This window comes from Henckelia pumila, chromosome 3 (assembly GCF_033568475.1).
Source record: "Henckelia pumila isolate YLH828 chromosome 3, ASM3356847v2, whole genome shotgun sequence".
Taxonomy (NCBI): Eukaryota; Viridiplantae; Streptophyta; class Magnoliopsida; order Lamiales; family Gesneriaceae; genus Henckelia; species Henckelia pumila.
The window spans coordinates 60,568,204-60,589,807 of record NC_133122.1 but is presented as its reverse complement, the minus strand read 5'-3'; the positions used below and the strand labels follow the sequence as shown (position 1 = coordinate 60,589,807).

Below are 21,604 nucleotides of genomic sequence, written 5' to 3'. Positions count from 1 at the left end.
ATGTGATAATAGACTAATGGATACATATGTCCATTCATGTTATGTATTCGCTTTTTTGGAAGGAAAGAAGGAAGCTATAAAACATTGAACTACACACGACTAGTTAATGACAAGTCGATATTAAGCAAGAATTATATATAATTCAAAATAAGAACTTTGTTTCAAACAAAAAATCCAACCGATCCCACTTTGGAGAAAAAATTTAAAATAGTGTGAGGCGTCCCTTTTCATCCACAAGACGACTGATCCTCTCCGAAGCAGCTGCAAGTGTGTCCTCACTTTTGCAGAAAGCAAATCTGATATACTTTGTAGATGGATTTGTATGGAAAAATCCACGCCCCGGCACTGCCACGACCCCGGCTCGTTTAATCAACTCCTCGATGAACTCAACCTGCAAAGTCTATCTAGTTAGAAATAAATAGACCGTCTCTGTTTCTTCTCTATGAAACCCGAGCCTATAGTTCAGAAAGACTCACGTCAGAGAGCAGGCAAGTTTCTGGGAGTCGAGCAAACACGAAAAAAGAACCTTGTGGCTTAAGCTCCATCTTGAAACCAACCCGTGCAAGCAAGTTGATCATAAAAGATCTTTTCGATTCATAATCCTGACCACATTGGATAGCGTCATGTTCTTAAATGTAGAGACATAAGCCATAAGGTTGCCATGTTGGATGTACTCGCTTATACTTTACATCTTTTAAACTGCATAGTATCCCAAGTGTCGTATTTTTGGGCGATGTTGTGAGGTGATATTCATTCAAGAGCCATTAATGATTAAACTGGGACAGTTCCAAGGATCGAATTTCATCCATTTCAAACGTAAAATGGAGCTGTGGAATAAGATCACATATCAACAGAAGAGAAACTCAAATACTCGGAAACATTTGTTATTTGTAAAGGATTTGGACTTTCAAAACACACAAGATCAACCTGAAATAGCAGAATGCTTTAAATCTCGATTATCAAAATGGGCCAAACCTTAAGTCTCTAAATGAAGAATTTGAAGGATCTAATCTTACCCTTCTCAATGAATCATAATATGAAGAAGGACTATTCAAAGCAGTCAAAGCAGCTTCTTGAAAAGGAGCCGGAGCAGAATCTGTTATTTTGATATGAATGTTTCTGACTGCAGAAGCAACAGAAGATGGAGCAATCGCCCACCCAACTCTCCATCCTATATTGCAAGGCAAGTCAGTCAATCACTACTTGCTGTAAATTGTTCTTACATCTTTTCGGCTCATGAAAGAAAAACCACACAACAAAGGAAGTTTCGAGTGTAAATTTTACACGGTTAATTGTACCAGTTACGCTATAAGTTTTTGATAGGGAAGACGTAATGATAGTCCGGCTCTGCATTTCTGGAAGTGAAGCAATTGACCAGTGCCTTTCATGGTCGAAAGTAATATGCTCATACACCTGGAGAATAAACAATTCAAAACAATAAAGAAAAGTTATGGGGGAAAAGAAAATATATAGTTAGTTGGTCATCTCTATGTAAACAGCAGACTTTGCCTAATCAAGAATGCAGAACCAAGTTTCCAATTTTCAGCCTATCATGGTAATTCAGGTAGCACACACGTCTTACACGATATCTATAAATTTAGAGGCTTGACATCAATGAAGAAATGGATATTTAGGCCATAATAATAGTTCATAATCTGTCAAATTATGAAATCGATGTTGAAATTCTCGATCCATGAAACATATAATTATCGAGCCTAAAATACAGTAAATGTTCATATGCAACAGGGGTTGGCGAAGTTTGATCATACTTCATCTGTCACGACAAACACATCCCATCTCCGGCAAGCTCCAGCAATAATGTCAAGCTCGTCCTTTGTGAAAACTTTTCCAGTTGGGTTATGGGGGCTGTGCCACATCGAATTAGTCTAGTTCCAAAAACTCAAAAGTCATTACGAAGTTAATTCGAAAAAGCCAATCAGTTTTTACTATTTCACAGTAGAATTTTGCTGCAAGAACACATCTCCAATCATGAATGAATGGATTGATGCAAACAATTGTAACAACGAAGCAATAGAACACACCGATTTACGTGGAAAACCGTACCTGTTCAAAACCAAAGCTTTAGTTTTATCAGTAAAAATCTTGTCAAGTTTATCCGGATCCAATGTCCAATAAGGAGGATCGAGAGCCACATATACCTACCAATATTTGCACAATAACAGATATATCATTTTTACACGAAATAAAAACTACCGCAACAACTTAATCAGCTCACCGGAACTCCTCCAGCAAGCTTAATACAAGTGTCGTATGTTTCATACGACGGATCGAACAGTATAACCTCGTCTCCTTGATCAATGACTGAAACCAAAACAAAGTCCGAAAATGGGAATCGAGCAAAATCTAAGAAAGAAAAGAACATCAATCATACTTGCAAACATAGTTGCCGCAAATGCCTCGGACTGCCCACAACAAATGACTATATCAGCATCGGGGTCTACATCAATTCCATGCATTTCTTTCATGTTTCGAGCGACGTAGTCGCAAATTCCTTGCACGTGCCTTGAGAAATGAGAATCAACAAAAAAATTTGAGATTCTAGTAATGAGAAAATGACGGAAACATGTTTTTGTTTGGAGGGACCTGTACTGGTTGAAGTCAGAATTGATGGCGGAGACGGCGGCGTCTTTGATGCAGAGAGGCGCGGGAAAATCGGGGAATCCTTCGGCGAGATTAATGGCGTTGCATCTTTGAGCAAGAAAAGATAGCTGCTGGATAGGAGACGGTGTCAGAGTTTTCGCCACAGAGGATAACTTCTCTTCCATGGCTGCTGCGGCGCTGCCACTTCTCGAACTAGCTTCTATAATACATAAATCAGCGTCATTTATCTGCTGAAATATTATTATATTCCCTCTTTCACGTTTTTGTGCTCATACATATTCCTGGATTTAATCACCTTTGCATGAGTCATGATTTATGTGAAATGGGCATAAATGGGGTCTCCGAGGTCAACCTTTTTTTATCAGCCTCATCTCTTTGCTAATCCAAGGATTGACTCCAAAGTTGGTTTCGTTGGTCCGTGAGCATTTGACCAAAGGTCAGGAATTGGATTAGCTGTCAATAACTTGTTGAATATTCTGGCCATTAAGATCGAAATCTGACCGTTTTAAATTATTAAAAATATTTTAAAAATAAAATTAATAATAATATAATTTTAAATTAAATATAAAAGAGTGGATGAGATTATTTGGTTGTAGATCAATGGTCAATTTTATTTTAGCATTCAATATTTTTAAAAAATAGATAAATTATTTTAAAAAATTGGATAAAATGTCCAACGGCTATATTCTTGAATCTCCTATAAATTAATTTCATTATAGCTTCAAAAATACTCCAATTTTTTTCAAACAAATTTCAAACGCATTTGTTGCTCATGACATACAAGAGTTCTTCTTTTTCATCATCACCACCATCGGATGATGAAATTTTCGATCTCATGACTGGTCAATTTTTATCCACGACAATACGACAACCGAGTTATCGATTTTTGGACCACGCCTCTTTGCATGGAATGGGAGAGTCAAGTCGCAAATGTGGCTACAAAAGAAGACAAAAAAGATCGAGAACGTATTGTGGGGCTGAGAGATTATATAAAGATTACTTCGCTGATAGTCCCGTCTACAACGAAAAAGATTTTCGAAGGCGGTTTCGAATGAGGAGATCTTTGTTGCTGAGAATTGTTGAAGCTTTATAGATGAATGTGTCTTACTTTGTCCAACGAAGGGACATAACTGGTATGCTTGGGTTGTCATCATTTCAGAAGATTACGGCTGCAGTTCGACTGCTTGTATATGATGTTGCGGGTGACGTCGTTGATGAATAATGAGAATAGGCTCATCGACTGCGTTAGAATGTTTGAAAATATTTTGCAGGGCGGTGTATGATATATTTTATGAGCAATATTTGAGACAACCAACACGTGAGGATGTTGCTCGGCTCACTGCTGAAAATGCTCGAAGGGGTTTTTCCGGGATGCTTGGAAGCATTGATTGTATGCACTGGGCTTAGAAAAATTGTCCAACAGCTTGGACAGGACAATATCAAAGTGGACATAAAAAAGAAACTTCAATCATACTTCAGGCAGTTGCATCGAAAGATTTATGGATTTGACACGCGTACCGCGATGTAATAACGACATCAATGTGCTAGAGAGGTCCAATTTGTTCTTAAACCTTGCAAAGGGTGAAGCTCCGTCGGTGCGGTTTGAGGTGAATGGGAACGAGTACAAGATGTGATATTATCTTGCCGACGGTATTCATCCATCTTGGGCTGCCTTTGTCAAGACCATCGCAAGATATCAAGAAGGCGTGAGAAAAGATGTTGAACGAGCATTTGATGTACTCCAAGCGCGCTGGCACATTGTGAGAGGTCTGTCCCGCATGTGAGATCCAATTGATTTAGATTATATAATGAAGACTTGCATAATTCTTCATAATATGATTGTGGAGGACGAAAGAGAGGTTATGCTCGAAGCTCGTGATTTTCCTGCTCGAGATAATGAATACGTGGCACCGGATATTGTTACTTTGAGAGATCCTACCGTAGAGTTTAACGTTTTTTTGGAGCGACGTGTAGTCATTCAGAACAGAGATTTGCATAAGGATTTGATCGAACATATCTGGATTTTTCACGGAGATGAATAATTAATAATGTATTTTTTCTTAATTATGTGTGTGATTTTTAAAATTATGTTTTTAAATTTATGTGTAAGCTTTTAAATTTTAATTATGTGTAAGATTTTAAATTTTAATAAAATAAAATTTTATTTGTGTGTTTCTTAATTTTCTGTAGTTTTTAAAATTTAATTATGTGTAGTTTATTTTTTTTATTTGTGCAATTTTATTTTGTGTTTCAATAAAAATATATTTAATAAAATAAAAAAATTAATATTTCAACATCCTCTCTACAACATAATTTCATCATCGCAGAACCAAGTAATAAAGTTATCATCGCATGACATCATCATACAATGAAGTTACCAACTTACTCATACCAATTTCATCACACCCGGTGGTATATGTGTATAATGGCGAATAAAAAATCTATGTCATGTAACTAGCTATTCCAAAAACCATATTGATTTGGAGGTTACGGATGTGAAGGTAGGCAGTTGGAGACTGACAGGGTACTATGGCTATCCAGAGAGGGGTTAAGGAGATGCCGGCTCTGGGGTAGTACCCAGACCCACTCATCGACTGACATGTGGCAATGGGTTTTTTAAATTTATATATTTAGTAAAGCAATTTTTTTAAGAAAAATAAATGATGTTGACCTTGACCATGGTTAACCATGGTATAATGGACATTATACCCAAGTATCAATCAAGCGATTCTTCTCGTCCCTTTTCATTTCGCGATTTGGGGATTTGGGGTTTTTTTTTTCTTCAGTCACTCTCATCTGAAGAAAGCGATTCTTGGATTTTGTCTCTCACTAATAGATCGAATTGGTGCGGATCGATTTCAGATGTAGATCGAGGAGCTAAGAGCGATTTGATTTCACAGGCTCCATCGTGGTTGGTATTTTTCGAACCGTATTCTTCGTGCTCTTAGAAAGGGCTCCGTGGTTCTTATATATTTAGTAAACCGATTCTTGTTTCATCCTCTTGTGTTATTACATCGAAAAGGTGCAAATTTTTTTAAATCTTATTCTTCACTTGCAGATTGAAGAGATCAATTTTTTTTTGGGTTGGGACAACTGATTTTTGCACTTGTTTTAGTATGAACTACTGGTTAATTTTTTGAAACAATTTTTCTGAAGACTCGTTTTGTCCTCTAATTTTACATTAACATTCATGTCATTTTGATTTGGATGTGTTGTAGCGTGAGGCAATGGATCTAAATTACTAGTTTGTCTTGTTAGCCAAATCCGTAGCAAGCATTTTAATTTGGAACTTGTCACTGATGTACGCTGCCCTCTTTCTTCAAGTAGGGTGGAGTTGTTCTTCAATTCGAACAGATAGTTGACATTATTTAGATGGTGAGTCACAGAGAGTTAATTGATTTATTTTGTTATAATGTGATTTTTTGTTTATGGAATCTTGAATTTTGTTTAGGGGAAAGCCTATGTTGTATTTGAAGGAGTGAATCCTGGTGTTTATGGAACTTGGGTGGAAACATATTCTGAAGTCAAAGACTACAAAGATCCTTTATTCGAGAAGTTCTCGAGTAGGTCAGAGGCGATAAAAGCTTTTGAGGAATATGTGGAAAAAAAACGTTCAACTAATACATTCAAGGCAAATGGTGAGGAAAGTTCATGCGCTACTTCTAGTTCAAGTTCGCAACCAAATTCTCGTCAAGCAGAAAACATTGTTGCATTGGAAGATACCCTGTCGAATTTGCAGAATGATGTTTTGCAGATTATGAAGAAAATGGATGAGATGAAACAAAAGTTGGAAGAGATGAGATTCAGTAGTCGTGGTTAGTTTGTGTTAGAAAATGTGATGTAATGTAATGCTAAACTTGTTTAGTGTAATTTTCATTTCAATATGTTAAGAGATTGTCAACGTTTTCATTTGTTTTCTTCTATGAATGAATGATATCTCTTTAAAATAGCATGTCTCTTTATGTTAATTTCAAGTACTTTTTGCTGGGAATTAGTTGATGATTAGAGAAGATATCAAAAGTCTTTTGTGTATTTTCATTTGCCCGATGGTGATATTATGAAGGTATAAGAAAATTGTGATTGTGATTGTGATTTAGATTTAGATAATATCTATCCTGTATTTTATTAAAAGAAAAATCTCATTTTATGATACACTAAAAAAGAAAATGACCCCTTACCTACTAATAACTTCTTATCATACAGAGTTTTTAAAAGAATGGAATGAATATGACATGAAATTTCCATATTACGGTTGAAGTGAAAAATGCCATTCCAAAACAGAAATTCCAAAACACAGTTAATTTCCATACAAAAAATGGAAAATGTCGAGCCACATCTGAAATTTAAATGGGACATTCCAAATCAGAAATTTGAAATTCCAGAACATAAAGAAGGAGTCAAGAACATAAATTTGGATTCCATAACAAAATCAATTAGGTTTTCCATAGCTTCAGGATTCTGATTTGTAGCTTCTTCCATTGATTGGGGATGAACCTTTTGGTTGCTGCTTTCTCGAAGTTGGGTATCTTAACCAAAATAGTTTTGCACAGAAGGTAGATACTGTAGAATGAAATACAAATATACATAGATTAGTTACACGGGATATATTAACTAGATCTCAGAAATTCTTGAACACGTGCAACTAAAAAAATGAAAAAGAACTACCTCAACAAGCTGAGACTGCGTTGTTATGATATTGAGCTACCTACTGTTAGTAGCATCATGTCCCTGACAAAAAATAATAAATATCATAGAGATCAAGTTGCAACAAGTTTAATCATTCACATATGTTTCTTACTTGGAATGAACGAGAACTCTCAAACTGATATGAGAACATATGCATCTGACCATGAGAAAACAAGTTTGTATTACTTTCCTGAAACCAAATAAACAAATAAGTAAGATTATACAGTTCTATGGGTATATATTACTAAAAGGTTAAGTATTGTAACAACAAAGTGATGTGGCTGGCTGTGAAATTGAGATCCAGTTGATGCAAGTTCAAAGTGATGTTGGACAGTAGGATTTTGATGTTGGAGATAATTTTTTTCTTGGCTATTCAGGAATTGAGAGGGTTGTGAGCTTTGTCCTTTGGTTTTTGCTCTTTTTGCATCTACATCACATAAAAAAAGAAAAAAAAATCAAATTATGCAAAATAACAAAGTTTGTCGATAAATACAAAATCAAAAAACATATTAAACTTACTTGATTGATCAGCTTTTTCCTTTCTTTTTTTTTTCTTGCTTTTATCATCCCAATGACGTTGGATATTTTTATTTGTTATTCCTCTGGACTTCACTTGAGGAGGATTACGCACAAGCATGTCATCCAACAGGTTAATGTCTTCGTGAACCCCCTCTTCGCAAACTTTTGGATCTTCCAAATTATGATTTTGGAACAAATCATCTATTTGTTCCCTCGCTCCATCCAAAATTTCTGTCAACTTACTTCTTGAAATTTCATGACCTTGACATCTCATGCTAAGAGCATAAGTCGATCTCATAATTTGATTCACAAAAACTATATCAGATTCACGAACACTTCTGCTTTTATTTCCACTTTCATACAAGGCAAAATTTTCAGGAATTCTATTTCTAGACTTTTTCATCCAGCGCTCTTTCAAGTAAGGTTTGGGAAGAAAATTCAGATTCATAAAATTGAAGATCAACAAAATGTGTTTGCACAATATTCCCACTGACTCAAATTTCTTACAACTGCATTTTACCTCAAGAGTCTCCTTGTTGAAAATCACATGCCTAACCCTTGAATTCTCGTCATGAGATGTTACTTTAAACTCCAAGGAGATATCACTCAACTCTGAATGTATCTTAATGAACCGCATATTCAAAGAATTGATTAATTCTAATTCAAATAGCTTGTACACGGTATGAGTATAAAAATCAGCAGCAAATGTCAACAATGGATTATTTTTCAGCATCATTGGAGCTTTAGTATGATGACACCGTGTATCCTCGGCCTTCTCTTTATCACGCCACCCAGCTTGGATTTTTTCATAATTCAACACAAAATCGTACAATGATATGACACTGTTTCCTAATCTCTTCAACAATGCATTTGTCACCTCACTTCTAGAAGTTGCTAAAAGCCCAGAACTAAACTTGTGATTGCTGAATGCAGTAGCCCACTTGTATCTCAATCCATACATATTATTTAACCATTTATGATCAGTGAGATTGTATTCCTGAATCATAATCTTCCACGTACCTTCAAATTCCTCTTCAGATTCGCAATGACTCATGCATTTATTCCATAATCTTTTAAATCTCTAATCACCATTCAAACTTCCAAAGTGTGATGGAGCATTTTGATTGATATGCCATTGACATAACCGATGGTGTGACAATGGAAATACTGTTCTAATTGCATTCATGATGGCTTGGCATTGGTCAGTAAAAATTGTTTCAGGTTGTTTTCCATTCATAGACTCAAGATAAGTTTTAAACAACCATTCGAATGAACTCTCAGTTTCATCCGACATAAATGCCAAGCCAAACATTACATTTTGTTTATGATGATTAATTCCAACAAAAGGCGCACACACCAAATTGTAACGATTGGTTCGATAAGTGGTGTCAAATGACAAAATATCACCAAAATAATCAAAATCAACTTGACATCTCGAATCCCTGAAAAAGAAATTCATGACCCTATTTTCATCATCTAATTGCACATTCCAATAAAAATTTGACTCCTTATTTGCCTTATTAATGAAGTGATGAAGTAAGGCAGAAGCATCCCCATTCTCAACTTTCGTATGTTTTCTTATACGACCAAGGTGATCATATACATCTTTTCGAGTAAAGCTCAAATTTTGTGGTCCTTGTGCTTCATTTTCCATATAAGACAACATTAGCAACAGATATCCCAACATTCACCAATGCTTCTAAAGTGGATTTCTGAGCATGAGAAATATTTCTTGATGATCTCAACAGATGTCTTTGATCAACTGCAACCATGTCATGATTATGCTCAACAACAAACCTACAAACCGTCCACTCCCCCCCCATTTGCCTACCTATTCTGAGCTTAGCTTTACATTTAGTTCTACTACTCGGTTTCAAGTAAGGAGGAATTTTTTCATTCGAGCGTTTTTCATCTTTACTACCTTCACATGAACACTCAAACTCTTTAGATTGTAATTCAGTACTGCCAGGAAAGTAGCGCTAATCACCTTTTTTAACGCTGAAGCCTTTCATGAGCATAATTGCAATAAAGTAAATATGTATCTTCAACGCTTTTGACTACTTGTCCAACAAGTAGTTTACTTTCCAATTGATCTACAATAGAGTTGGTAGATAGCACCTTAACATTCTCATGAATCAAAAATTCTGAATTTACAACTTCAACATCTTCAATGTTGTCTCCCATCAAATCTGTAATAAAACAATGATTTAAATGTAAATAAAATTAATCATGATTCAAACTAAATAAAGAGAGATACAACTTAAAGAAATGGTCACAAAAAAATTGTAAGATTAAACAAATGTAATTTTTACACAACATCTAAAAGTTAAACAATAATTAATGGAAATAAACCAATCATAAAACAAAAGACTTCACATTGCTAATTGTGATAGTACTTCTTAAGGATTTCCAGCTAGCATTCATTTCTTCCACAAAATATTTCATTGGTGATTTATCCGAATGTTATTTGTCTGATAGGAAATTGTAATACCTTGGATGAGTGGACGGGATGAATACAGGAAAGATGCATTAAAACATAAAGCATGTCATTAGTAAATGTATTCTACCTTACCAGCAAAGACAATGAGCAACTTGTCAATCATGTACGAACTAAAAGTTAGGAACGAAAATAAACACCAAAAAAGAGAAATACTTCAAATCGGCATCGCAATATAAAATTACAGCATCCATCAAATATCACTAATTATTTAAACAGAATCATTAACTACATAACAACATTAATGCATATAAATCACCTAAAAAAAATTAAATACAAGATATATTTATTATGTACAGCCCCCATAAGATGTAATCATTCTTTTACCTTTGAACAGCGGCACGGTGAAAGACTGAGAGCGACGCCGGCGAGTGGGTAAAGTGGATATGACGAATGGCGGCGTCAGCTTCTGCAACAGATTCGATGGTGATGGGAGCGACGCCGGCGACGTCGGTACAGTGGATATGACAAAAGGCGGCGTCAGCTTCTGTTGGTGATGGTGGATCGATGGATATGACGAAGGGCGGCAGAGTGTTTTGGGAGGGGAGGAAGTTGAGATTGTCTTTTGAGCGGTACATTCAAATTTTGGAACGAAATGTTTAACCATGGTTGGCTCTGGATTGGTAAAATTGACTAAATTGCATCAATTATTTTTCTTGAACAAATCACTTTACTAAATATAAATTTAAAAAACTCATTGCCACATGTCAATCAATGAGTGGGTCCGGATACTACCCAAGAGCCGGCATCGACTTAACCCCAGTGAGGTCAAAGCGCAGGGAGTCGTTTGATCTTCTCCGTAATCTTTGCGGGTTATCTCAATTACCATGACTCCAGATGATAAGAAGGGAAGAGTGGAGCACCCTAATTGGCTGTTCCGAGGTTTTCAAGATGCCATACAGGACTGTAATATAAATGATCTCCCTCTAATGGGTTACCCTTTCACCTGGGAAAGGAGTAAAGGTAAGGAAAATGTTGTGGAAGAAAGATTGGATAGAGTTATGGTTTCTCCGGTGTGGCTTGAAAAATTCCCAACAGCTTGTCTCTCAAACTTGAGTGCACCCATTTCAGATCACTCACCTATCTTACTAAACACTAGTGGCAACCTAGTGCATCGAGTGCCAAAGAGATTCCGATTTGAAAACCGATGGTTTTGTGATCCTGGGCTAAGAGAGACTGTTATGGATTCATGGAGGGAATCTGTTGGTTTAGATATCCAGAATCGGTTAACACATTGCTCGGAACTATTAATTTCTTGGGGAAGAAAATTTTCGAATACTTTTAAGGAAGATATTGGTCGTGTCAAGCGACGATTAGATGCATTTAGAAGAAGAGACGATGAGGAGTCGGTTGAGCAAGAGAAGGCTTTGAAAAACCAACTTACAAGTCTACTGGTACAACAAGAAATATATTGGCAGCAAAGAGCCAAAAACTTTTGGCTTCGGGATGGGGACTCAAATACGAGATTTTTCCATGCATCAGCATCCGCGAGGAGGAAAGCAAATAGGATTCAAAGGCTGAAGAATGATAATGGCATATGGGTTGAAGATGTAACAGAGATATGCAGTACTGTTGGGAGGTACTTTGAGAACCTTTTCTCGGCTAGTAGGGGAAATTATGATCCGGTCTTCTCAGCAATTGAGCCACGTATTACAAGGGACGATAATGAATCTCTCATTCGGCCTTTTCATATTGATGAATTCAAATTGGCGGTTTCTCAGATGCATCCCGATAAATCTCCGGGACCCGATGGTTTCAACCCAGCTTTTTATCAAAAAATTTGGCATGTAATTGGGGAAGATGTGTTTAAAGCGTGATTGAAAAATCAAAGCTCCCTACACACCTGAATGATATAAATATTGTCTTGATTCCTAAAAAAGATGCGCCAGAGACTATGAAAGACTTAAGACTGATTTCACTGTGTAATGTGATCTATCGAATTTTGGCAAAAGTGCTAGTCAACCGTCTAAAACCTATCTTACCAGGTCTGATCTCTCATACTCAATCAGCTTTTGTACATGGGCGTTCTATTCTTGACAATGTTCTAATGGCTTTTGAGATTATACACCACATGAAACTAAAGTCGAAAGGAAAAAAAGGAGATGTTGCACTGAAAATTGATATTAGCAAAACTTATGATTGTGTTGATTGGGGCTATCTTGAAGGAATTCTCTATAGGCTTGGGTTTGAGCAGAAATGGGTTAAAATGATAATGATGTGTGTTACTACTGCTTCTTATAATGTGTTAGTGAATGATGTCTCGGTTGGTCCAATTACTCCAAAAAAAGGATTACAACAGGGCGATCCGTTGTCTCCATATCTATTTATTATATGTGCAGAAGGGTTGTCAGCCCTTATTACTAGAGCTGAAAACAACGGACTCTTACATGGCTGTCGAATTTGCAGAAGAGCGCCGACCATCAGCCATTTGTTGTTTGCAGATAATAGTTTCTTTTTCTTTCAAGCAGAGGATGATGAATGCAAAATGATGAAGGAAATCTTGACTACTTATGAGCATGCATCTGGGCAGGCGGTGAATTTTAGTAAGTCAGGGATATTCTTCAGCAAGAATGTGTCAGATGGAGACAGAAACACAATAGAAAATGTCCTCGGTGTACACCAAGCCCTCAACACAGGGAGATACCTTGGTCTTCCCTCATTGGTTGGGAGAAACAAGAAAGCTATTTTTCAGTACCTAAAGGATCGAATGTGGAGGAGAATTCAGTCTTGGCAAGGTAAACCAATATCTCAAGCGGGACGAGAGGTGCTTATTAAGGCAGCAACCTAGGCGATACCATCATATTGCATGAGCACCTTTTTGCTTCCAACTTCCCTCGCAGAGGAATTAAAGCGGATGTTAAACTCTTTCTGGTGGGGTTCGAAGAAGAATGGGGGTAGAAGTTTGCACTGGCTGGAGTGGAGAAAATTATGTGTTGATAAGGAAAAGGGTGGTCTGGGGTTCCGAGAACTCTCGAATTTCAATTTAGCAATGCTTGGGAAACAGGGATGGAAATTCATGTCTGATCCCGATGCTCTTGTTTGTAAAATTTTCAAAGCTAAATATTTTCCGACTGGGGATTTCTTAAATGCCAAATTGGGGCACAATCCAAGCTATGTTTGGAAGAGCATATGGAGTTCACAAGTGTTGCTAGAGAAAAGAGTTCGTTGGAAGATTGGAGATGGCCGTCTGGAATGACCCTTGGCTACGAGATTCTACTAACATGAAAATTGAGACACTCCCTACTCAAGATTTACAGGAGATGCGAGTTCATAATCTTATGATACCTGGTCATAAAGAATGGGATATCGAGTTAATACATGAAATTTTCAATGAGAGGGATATCTCTCGGATAACGAGTATACCGTTGGGTATGTCAAATTTTGAAGATCTCCTTATCTGGCACTTCACAGATAATGGATGCTACACAGTAAAGTCTGGTTATCACCTAGCCTGTAAAGTGGGATTGAATGAGGAGGCACAAGTTCAAGGAACCTGGAAAACAATATGGGCTCTTAAGCTGCCTCCTAAGGTAAAAAAATTTCTTTGGAAATTAGGGAGAAATTGCTTTCCTGTGAAAACAAATCTGCAAAGAAGAGAAGTGCCTGTATCAGCGGTGTGTGATTTGTGCAAATTTGGTTTGAAAAATAGCTGGCACCTATTTGTGGATTGTCCTTTTGCAAGAGACTGTTGGCGCCATGCACAACTACAAAATTTAATGGCAAACCATCTTCAGAATGTGGAATTGTTCTTAGAGTTGTTCTTTAATTTGCTGGCCAATATGGATGAGTCTATGAGTGGGGATTATTGCATGATATTGTGGGGTATATAGAGGCAAAGAAATGATAAAGTATGGAATGGTAAAAGCAAAGATGTGCCCACAATGATCAGATTTGCAAGAGAATATTTATATGATTGGTTGGGAGCAAAGAACTTTAATTGCATGATAAAGGAGCCTCAACCGGGGGACAAGTCTTGTCATATGTGGCATAAGCCAATAAGGCCTTTTTCCAAATGTAACGTGGATGCAGCTTTCTTTCCTACAGAACAAAAAATTGGCTTGGGATGCGTGGTGAGGAAAGATGATGGCAGTTTCTTCAGAGCTCGAACTTGTGTTGTCAATGGTGTTGCTGATGTCAAAGAAGGTGAAGCTATCGGGATTCTTGAAGCTCTTTTATGGGTACAAAGTTTGGGCCTGAAAAAGGTATGCTTCGAACTTGATGCAAAAGTAGTAGTGGAGGCGATTAATGGATCAAACATAGGTGTCTCTGAGTTTAGCTCTATCGTGCGACAATGCAAAAACTTGATAAGAAGCGAGCAAGATTTCTCAATAAAATTTATCCGGCGACAAGCGAACGAGTGTGTTCATGCTCTTGCAAAAGCCTCACGTTCCTATGCTAGTCCCATGGTTTGTAGCGAGGCTCCAAGTTTAATATCTCCTCTTTTGAATTTTGTGTGTAATGAATCTACGCATTATTAATAAATTTTCTGTTGTTGAGTTCAAAAAAAAAAAAAAAATTCATCTCACCCTTATACATGCTTTTAATAGTTGAATAGCCAATTTCAGATGATATGGGGTCTTTCAATGATTGTACCGGAGATTTAAATGAACAGCCCATTGCATCTTTGAACCTGAGAGAATTAATGGCCCATATCATAATTCTGTGCCCATGTTGAAAGAATCTAGGCCCGATTCAAAGTCGGTGGACTCCAACTTTTGTGGCACACACCAACGGCCAGGATTTAAACTTCGCGTTAATCATACGATGGAGAAACTCAAACTAAGTGGCATATCCGTTAATAGCTTGAAATACAAGCCCAGTTGTTACACGGTATTCGGTAGTTGGAGCTGATTATATATATACTGTTTAAATATCTAGGCTCCAGCCTCTGAAGTACAAATAAAAATTCTCTAATTTGTCATCAGTATCCAGAATTATTGCTCGATTCTTCGATTTTAATTTGGAGCATAAACAAGCAACCATTTTCTCTTGTAGATTTTAGTTTCTGTGATTTTTATTTTTGGTTTTTGGTTGGATCGAGAAGAACGATGTCGTTGAGGCCGAGCGCGAGGACGGAGGTTCGCCGGAGTAGGTATAAGGTGGCGGTGGACGCGGAGGAGGGCCGGAGGCGGCGAGAGGATAACATGGTGGAGATTCGGAAGAATAGGAGGGAGGAGAATTTGCTGAAGAAGAGACGTGAGGGGCTTCAAGCGCAGCAATTGCAGCCTTCGGTCGATGTACCGCAGCTCGATAAAAAGGTATTAAACTATTAATTGATTATCGGCCGTGTATGAACTCAATTTTGAATAACCCTATGGTTTCCAATCGACTCGTTGGTTTGATCGATCGATCTGCGGCTATTAATATCTCGTCTTTGTATTAGTTACTATTAAAAATTTGATCTTCTCGCTTGGCATTCAATTTATTCGTGATTATGGCAATTAAATAGGATTGATGTTATGTTGAAGTAGCGCAACTATGTATTCGTGTCCTTTAACAGGCAGCTTGTATCCGGATTCGTTCAAGGTTTATTTGTTTTTATAATTTTAATTAAAATGTTTTCTTACTATATATTTTCAGTTGGAGAGTCTTCCAGCAATGGTGGCTGGAATTTGGTCTAACGATAGAGCATTACAACTTGAGGCCACAACTCAGGCTCGTAAACTTCTGTCGATAGGTAAAAAATCTAAGTTTATTGCCTGAATCAGAGTCTTCATTCTTTCTTTCCTCGCACATCTTGTTTGTTAGATAATTTTCTCTCTTTTGTCTATGTTGATTTGGCGTCTCTGGGAATTTTGTTTTGACAGAAAGGAATCCACCAATTGATGAGGTGATTCAGTCTGGAGTTGTTCCTCGGTTTGTTGAATTTCTTGCTAGAGAGGACTACCCACAGCTTCAGGTAAAGTGTTGGTCTTAGTCTTGTTGTTGGTGCTGCTTTTTGATTTCAAGTGTCAAAAGTATCCATCCTTTTGGTCATGTAATGACTTTTTTCTCTAGTTCGAGGCAGCATGGGCTCTCACAAACATTGCTTCTGGGACGTCTGACAATACTAAGGTTGTGATAGATCATGGTGCTGTTCCTATTTTTGTGAAACTTCTTAGTTCTCCAAGTGATGATGTTCGGGAGCAGGTACATGTTGCAAATGAATTTTTCTATTCTCCATTCAACTGTCTGCCCAGTTTAATTATGTGATTCTGGAATTAATGCTTGATGATCTTAAATAGGCAGTATGGGCTTTAGGAAATGTTGCTGGTGATTCACCAACGTGTCGTGATCTTGTCCTCAGTTATGGAGCTTTGATACCCTTATTGGCTCAATTTAATGATCAAGTTAAGTTATCCATGTTGCGAAATGCAACGTGGACACTGTCAAACTTTTGTCGGGGAAAACCACAACCCCAGTTTGATCGGGTATGTAGTTCAAGTTCTATTAGCTTGTTGTAATGATTTCTTCTCAAATACACGGTTGAATTTGATTATATATCATCTGGGATCCCTGAGCAGGTGAAACCAGCCCTCCCTGCACTTGCTCATCTTATTCATACAAATGATGAAGAAGTCCTCACAGATGCATGCTGGGCACTTTCGTATCTCTCTGACGGTACAAATGATAAAATCCAAGCTGTGATAGAGGCTGGTGTTTGCCCTCGTCTGGTTGAGCTTTTAATGTGAGTGACGCAGTTATATGACATTGTTCATAAATCTGATATTTATGTTGTCGTGAGAAACTTTGAGATGTCTCAATAGACTCACACTCTTTTGCATAATAATTATTTTTATTTCATTTTCCTTTTCGGTTTTGGCCTTCTGGGTTTTGTAGGCATCCCTCACCATCTGTTCTGATTCCTGCTCTGCGGACTGTGGGTAATATTGTGACGGGTGACGATTTGCAGACTCAGGTATGTAGTTGAATTGTTACTTTTTCAATGACTAATCATTGGTGGATGATAAGTGGCCTTTTCTACTTGTTTTGTCTCTTATGCGAGGGTGTTAATTCACTTCTTTGGGTGTTGTCTATATTGTGGGATTCCCTGTTTGTGATATCTGTTTAGTTTAAATAATTTATTGACTTGTATGGTTTCTTCATTTGTGTGACATTTTTCAATGCTTGAGCGTCCTGTATATTTGTGACTCGGTATCGTAGAAATCAGTTATTCAAATAACACATAATATTCTGATTATCAATTTTTCATTTGAGATCTTGAATACAAGAGGTATATTTTTCTAAAGAAGTATCTGATTATCTTGGTGTTAATTAATTGACTGATATACAGCTTTATTAGTGAGCAGGTGTTTGTAATCTTTTGATGATAAATTCCAAAAAGTGTCAGCTTTAAATCTCTGCCTGAAAAAAAAAAAAAAAAAATCATCGTTGAAGTTTTTCGGTAATTGCAAACAAATTTTGTGAACTTTACGAATCCTTGTTTGTTGATCTTTTTGTCTCGTTTCAAATAATTTAGTGGTTCCCAGAGGTATAAAGAAGTGTCTTGATCTGCTGTAGTGATTTACAAACTTTGCTAGATGTCAGAAATTTTAACTAGAAAAAGATGTCCCCAATTGTGATTTACCACTATTGAATAAAATTTGGTTGCATCTTTACTTTTAATGGAATTTAATTTTAGCTTTGTTTTCAGTGTTGGGGTTCAATGCACTGCTCTTCTAGGATTCTCACGAGAGTTAAAAGTACTCTGTTGAAATTTTGAGATGAAGCTTGATGTTGCAATTACACTGTTATATTTGACGCGAGTGACAGAATTTTTAGTTGAGTTTCTTCTAACTCAGCATTTTTTTTATTATTTTCAGGTCATCATTCAGAACATGGCTCTTCCTTGCCTACTTAGCTTGTTGACGCAAAATTATAAGAAAAGCATCAAGAAGGAAGCTTGTTGGACTGTCTCAAACATCACTGCTGGTAATAGGGATCAAATTCAGGTATGCTGAAAATGGTGGGATTGTTTTTCTTTAATCACTCCATTTAGTTAAACACGATGAGTTGCTGAAGCTGTCTTCTGGGTGAGCAGGCTGTGATTGAAGCTGGCATAATTTCCCCTCTCGTTCTTTTACTTCAAAATGCTGAGTTTGAAATAAAGAAAGAGGCTGCTTGGGCTATATCTAATGCCACTTCTGGTGGAACTAGCGACCAAATCAAGTATATCTTTTGCCTCCATTCTATTATTCTATATACCGTTCACATTTGGATTGAAGACGATTTCAAACTTGTTTGGCAGGTTTCTAGTACGCGAGGGCTGTATAAAACCACTGTGCGATCTTCTGGTTTCTCCTGACCCAAGAATCGTCACAGTCTGCTTGGAAGGTCTTGAGAACATCCTGAAGGTTGGAGAAGCTGAGAAGAACCTGGGTAACACGGGAGATGTGAATGTATTTGCCCAGATGATCGATGATGCGGAAGGGCTAGAGAAGATTGAAAACCTTCAGAGCCATGATAACAATGAAATTTACGAGAAGGCGGTAAAGATACTTGAAACATATTGGTTGGAAGAAGACGACGAGCAGCTGGTCTCTGGTGATGGTCCCCAATCTGGTTTCAACTTTGGAGGTAGCGAACTTCCTGTTCCACCCGGAGGATTCAAATTTGGCTGAAGGTACCCTCAAGTTTTTCATGATGTTTGCTGAATTATCTGACTTGTGCATAATCATGCTTTGAAATGGCTTTTGTAACACGTTCGAGATGATATACAGGAATTTCTCGGCTCTTGAGAGTTGAAGTACTGATTGAGATGCGGCTTGAGAAGTTGGAGTCTGAAAGGACGTAGGTCTGTATGGTTTCTGGTGCCGATATTTTGCGTGAAGAATAATGATGGTCGTGTGGGTTGATCACACAGGTTAAACGATACTCTTGGTTTTTTTGTACATTTTCGAGGTCACTTTTGTCTTATTTTGGGTATGCTTGGTCGAGTATTTTGTCAGTTACAGATTGAAGGATCATATTTATATACTATATTTCATGGAGGTCACATTATATGTTATGCGGGATATAAGGTCGAAGAAACGCGTCATGTTTGTGAATGTTAGTACTGGTTTATAATACATTTGGGTCTCAAGAGTTTTGCTCCGAGCGATACTGGTGTCCGCAGCGCAACTGATTATTGTTTTATCTATTCATTTGTAAAAACCAGTCATTTCGGTTCTCATTCAGTCGGTTTTCGTTTAATTTTTTTTCTTTAACCTCGAAAAATGAATAAATGAAGACCTACTTCCTTTTTTATGGGTTTATTAAAATCACCATTGTAACCGCTGATATGACTGTCAGAGTTGAACATTCAAAGTCATGCTCATTTAATAAGCTGTCGGAAGTTGGAAAGTTGGCATTTCATTGGTGAGAATAATTGCACGCGGTTTTATGCGTTCAGACGAGAGCCTGCACCTATAAATAGGTGCCTCTTCCTTCAGAAGAGATTATCACATCCTCAAGTTTTTCCTTCTGATCTTGAGTGATCTTTTCTCCTTATTTATTTCTATATATATTTGTGAGATAGGTTTTCTCAGTGAGTGTCTCTTTGGAAACACAGAGATATTGTAATTCTTCAAATATTATTATGGAATCTTTTGATCTTGCCCGTGGTTTTTATCCTAATATTTTTGGGGGTTTTCACGTAAATCTCTGTGTCTATTTTATTCTTCAATTTCCGTAGTTTCTATCTCGTAATGCCGCACCTGGGACCAACAAGTGGTATCAAAGCCTTGGCATAAAATTTCTTAAAATTCTGAGTATGCTCTGTGGTTGCAGCTTTGACTGATCTTTCATATCAGAAAAGATTTTTTGAAGATTTTATAAGGCAGGATTCTTGTAGTCAAGATGACGGCAAAATACGAGATAGAAAAGTTCAACAGGAGCAATTTTTTGCTGTGGAAACTGAGGTGCAAGCAATTATAACAAAGGAGCGTTAATTGGCAGCTATTGGAGATAGACCGGTGGATGTCACGGACGATCAAAAGTGGAACGAGATGAATCACAATGTTGTTGCCAATTTGCACTTGGCTATAGCGGATGAAGTTTTGTCAAGTATCTCTGAAATAAAAAGCGCAAAAGTTATTTGGGATACTCTGACAAAATTGTACGAGGTCAAGTCACTACACAACAAAATTTTCCTAAAGAGAAAGTTTTATACTCTTCGGATGGCGGAATCCTCATCGATGACCGACATATCAATAAACTGAATACTCTATTTTTTCGGCTCACGTCTATGAGGCATAAAATAGAGGAAAAAGAACGTGCGGAACTTCTTCTTCAGAGTCTACCAGATTCATACGATCAACTCATCATCAATGTTACCAACAATGTTTTTTCGGATAATTTAAATTTTGACTATGTCTTAACTGCGGTTCTTGGAGAAGAGAGTCGTCGAAGGAACAAGGAAGATAGGTTGGCAACATCGAAGCAAGCAGAGGCTTTATCGATGACGAGAGGAAGATTGACGGAGCGTGACTCTAGTGGGAGCCACAGATATGGTCGATCCAAGTCAAGAAGTAAGAAGAAGAATATTTACTGCTTTAAATGTGGCGGTAAAGGGCACTTCAAGAGAGAGTGTACGAAGAGCATCGATAAGGGATCTCAAGGAAATGTGGCCAATACTTCAGGCGGTGGTGAAATATTATTCAGCGAAGCAGCAACGGTTGCGGAAAGCAGACACAAATTTTGTGATGCATGAATTATGGATTCAGGAGCGACGTGGCATATGACGTCAAGGAGAGAATGGTTCGATCAGTATGAACAAGTCTCAGGAGGATCTGTATTCATGGAAAATGATCATGCCTTGAAAATCGCTGGGGTCGGTACCATTAAAATTAAAATGTTTGATGGTACTATTCGCACCATACAGGAGGTACGACATGTGAAGGGCCTAACAAAGAATCTTTTGTCTTTGGGGCAATTGGATGATATTGGGTGCAAAACTCGTATTGAGAAAGGGATCATGAAAATTGTGAAAGGCACGCTTGTGGTTATGAAGGCGGAAAAGGTTGCTGCAAATCTGTATGTATTGTTGGGGGAAACACACAAAGAGGCGGAACTAGCTGTTGCATCAATTGGTTCGGGAGAAGAATCAACAGTGTTGTGGCATAGAAAGCTTGGACATATGTCAGAACGAGGAATGAATATTCTCTCTGAATGGAAGCTGTTGTCAGGGCTTACAAAAGTGACTCTACCCTTTTGTGAGCATTGTGTTACCAGTAAACAACACAGATTGAAGTTTGACACGTCTACTGCCAAGAGCAAAGGAATATTGGAGCTAATTCATTCTGATGTTTGGCAAGCACCGAT

The 21,604-nt window shown here is 37.5% G+C and overlaps 4 protein-coding genes across 7 annotated transcripts; 3 read left to right on the top strand and 1 right to left on the bottom strand.

Moving 5' to 3' along the window:
- Positions 1-5: 5 nt before the first annotated feature.
- On the bottom strand, positions 6-14,732 carry LOC140893050 (uncharacterized). 4 transcript variants are annotated; one of them, XM_073302122.1, is made up of 10 exons: positions 13,688-14,732; positions 2,975-3,118; positions 2,393-2,821; positions 2,237-2,322; positions 2,065-2,159; positions 1,770-1,866; positions 1,299-1,413; positions 1,017-1,171; positions 477-602; positions 6-391 (listed from the first exon to the last, which is right to left on the bottom strand). In XM_073302122.1, the coding sequence occupies exons 2-10, from the start codon at positions 2,991-2,993 to the stop codon at positions 203-205; spliced, it is 1,311 nt and encodes a 436-aa protein (XP_073158223.1). In that variant the 5' UTR covers positions 2,994-3,118; positions 13,688-14,732; the 3' UTR covers positions 6-202. The 4 variants fall into 4 exon arrangements, with proteins under 4 accessions (XP_073158223.1, XP_073158225.1, XP_073158224.1 ...); XM_073302125.1 differs by lacking the exon at positions 13,688-14,732 and having other exon boundaries at positions 78-391; positions 2,393-2,523; positions 2,605-2,821; positions 2,975-5,162; XM_073302124.1 differs by lacking the exon at positions 2,975-3,118 and having other exon boundaries at positions 10-391.
- Positions 11,152-12,141, top strand: LOC140888832 (uncharacterized). Its single transcript, XM_073296535.1, has one exon. The coding sequence runs from the start codon at positions 11,152-11,154 to the stop codon at positions 12,139-12,141; it is 990 nt and encodes a 329-aa protein (XP_073152636.1).
- Positions 13,546-14,802, top strand: LOC140888830 (uncharacterized). Its single transcript, XM_073296534.1, has 3 exons — positions 13,546-13,854; positions 13,974-14,069; positions 14,155-14,802. The coding sequence occupies exons 1-3, from the start codon at positions 13,546-13,548 to the stop codon at positions 14,800-14,802; spliced, it is 1,053 nt and encodes a 350-aa protein (XP_073152635.1).
- A 405-nt stretch (positions 14,803-15,207) lies between these two features.
- LOC140892402 (importin subunit alpha-like) lies at positions 15,208-19,475 on the top strand. The gene is made up of 11 exons (XM_073301276.1): positions 15,208-15,582; positions 15,905-16,001; positions 16,132-16,223; positions 16,322-16,453; positions 16,549-16,734; positions 16,828-16,991; positions 17,144-17,222; positions 18,127-18,255; positions 18,345-18,472; positions 18,552-18,926; positions 19,024-19,475. Exons 1-10 carry the CDS (start codon positions 15,373-15,375, stop codon positions 18,922-18,924), a joined length of 1,590 nt encoding a protein of 529 aa, XP_073157377.1. The 5' UTR covers positions 15,208-15,372; the 3' UTR covers positions 18,925-18,926; positions 19,024-19,475.
- The last annotated feature ends 2,129 nt before the right edge of the window (positions 19,476-21,604 follow it).

Bases quoted from the DNA above. Each gene is read 5' to 3' on its own strand.
- LOC140893050 (XM_073302122.1), bottom strand. The intron at 603-1,016 runs GTAAGATTAGAT...CAATGTGGTCAG, and splicing joins ATTATGATTCATTGAGAAGG to GATTATGAATCGAAAAGATC. The intron at 392-476 runs GTGAGTCTTTCT...TAGACTTTGCAG, and splicing joins AAACTTGCCTGCTCTCTGAC to GTTGAGTTCATCGAGGAGTT.
- LOC140888832 (XM_073296535.1), top strand. From the start codon at position 11,152: ATGACTCCAGATGATAAGAAGGGAAGAGTGGAGCACCCTAATTGGCTG.
- LOC140888830 (XM_073296534.1), top strand. From the start codon at position 13,546: ATGAAAATTGAGACACTCCCTACTCAAGATTTACAGGAGATGCGAGTT. The intron at 13,855-13,973 runs GTAAAAAAATTT...TTTGAAAAATAG, and splicing joins CTCTTAAGCTGCCTCCTAAG to CTGGCACCTATTTGTGGATT. The intron at 14,070-14,154 runs GTTCTTAGAGTT...TGGGGTATATAG, and splicing joins CATCTTCAGAATGTGGAATT to AGGCAAAGAAATGATAAAGT.
- LOC140892402 (XM_073301276.1), top strand. From the start codon at position 15,373: ATGTCGTTGAGGCCGAGCGCGAGGACGGAGGTTCGCCGGAGTAGGTAT. The intron at 16,454-16,548 runs GTACATGTTGCA...GATCTTAAATAG, and splicing joins GTGATGATGTTCGGGAGCAG to GCAGTATGGGCTTTAGGAAA. The intron at 17,223-18,126 runs GTATGTAGTTGA...TATTATTTTCAG, and splicing joins GTGACGATTTGCAGACTCAG to GTCATCATTCAGAACATGGC.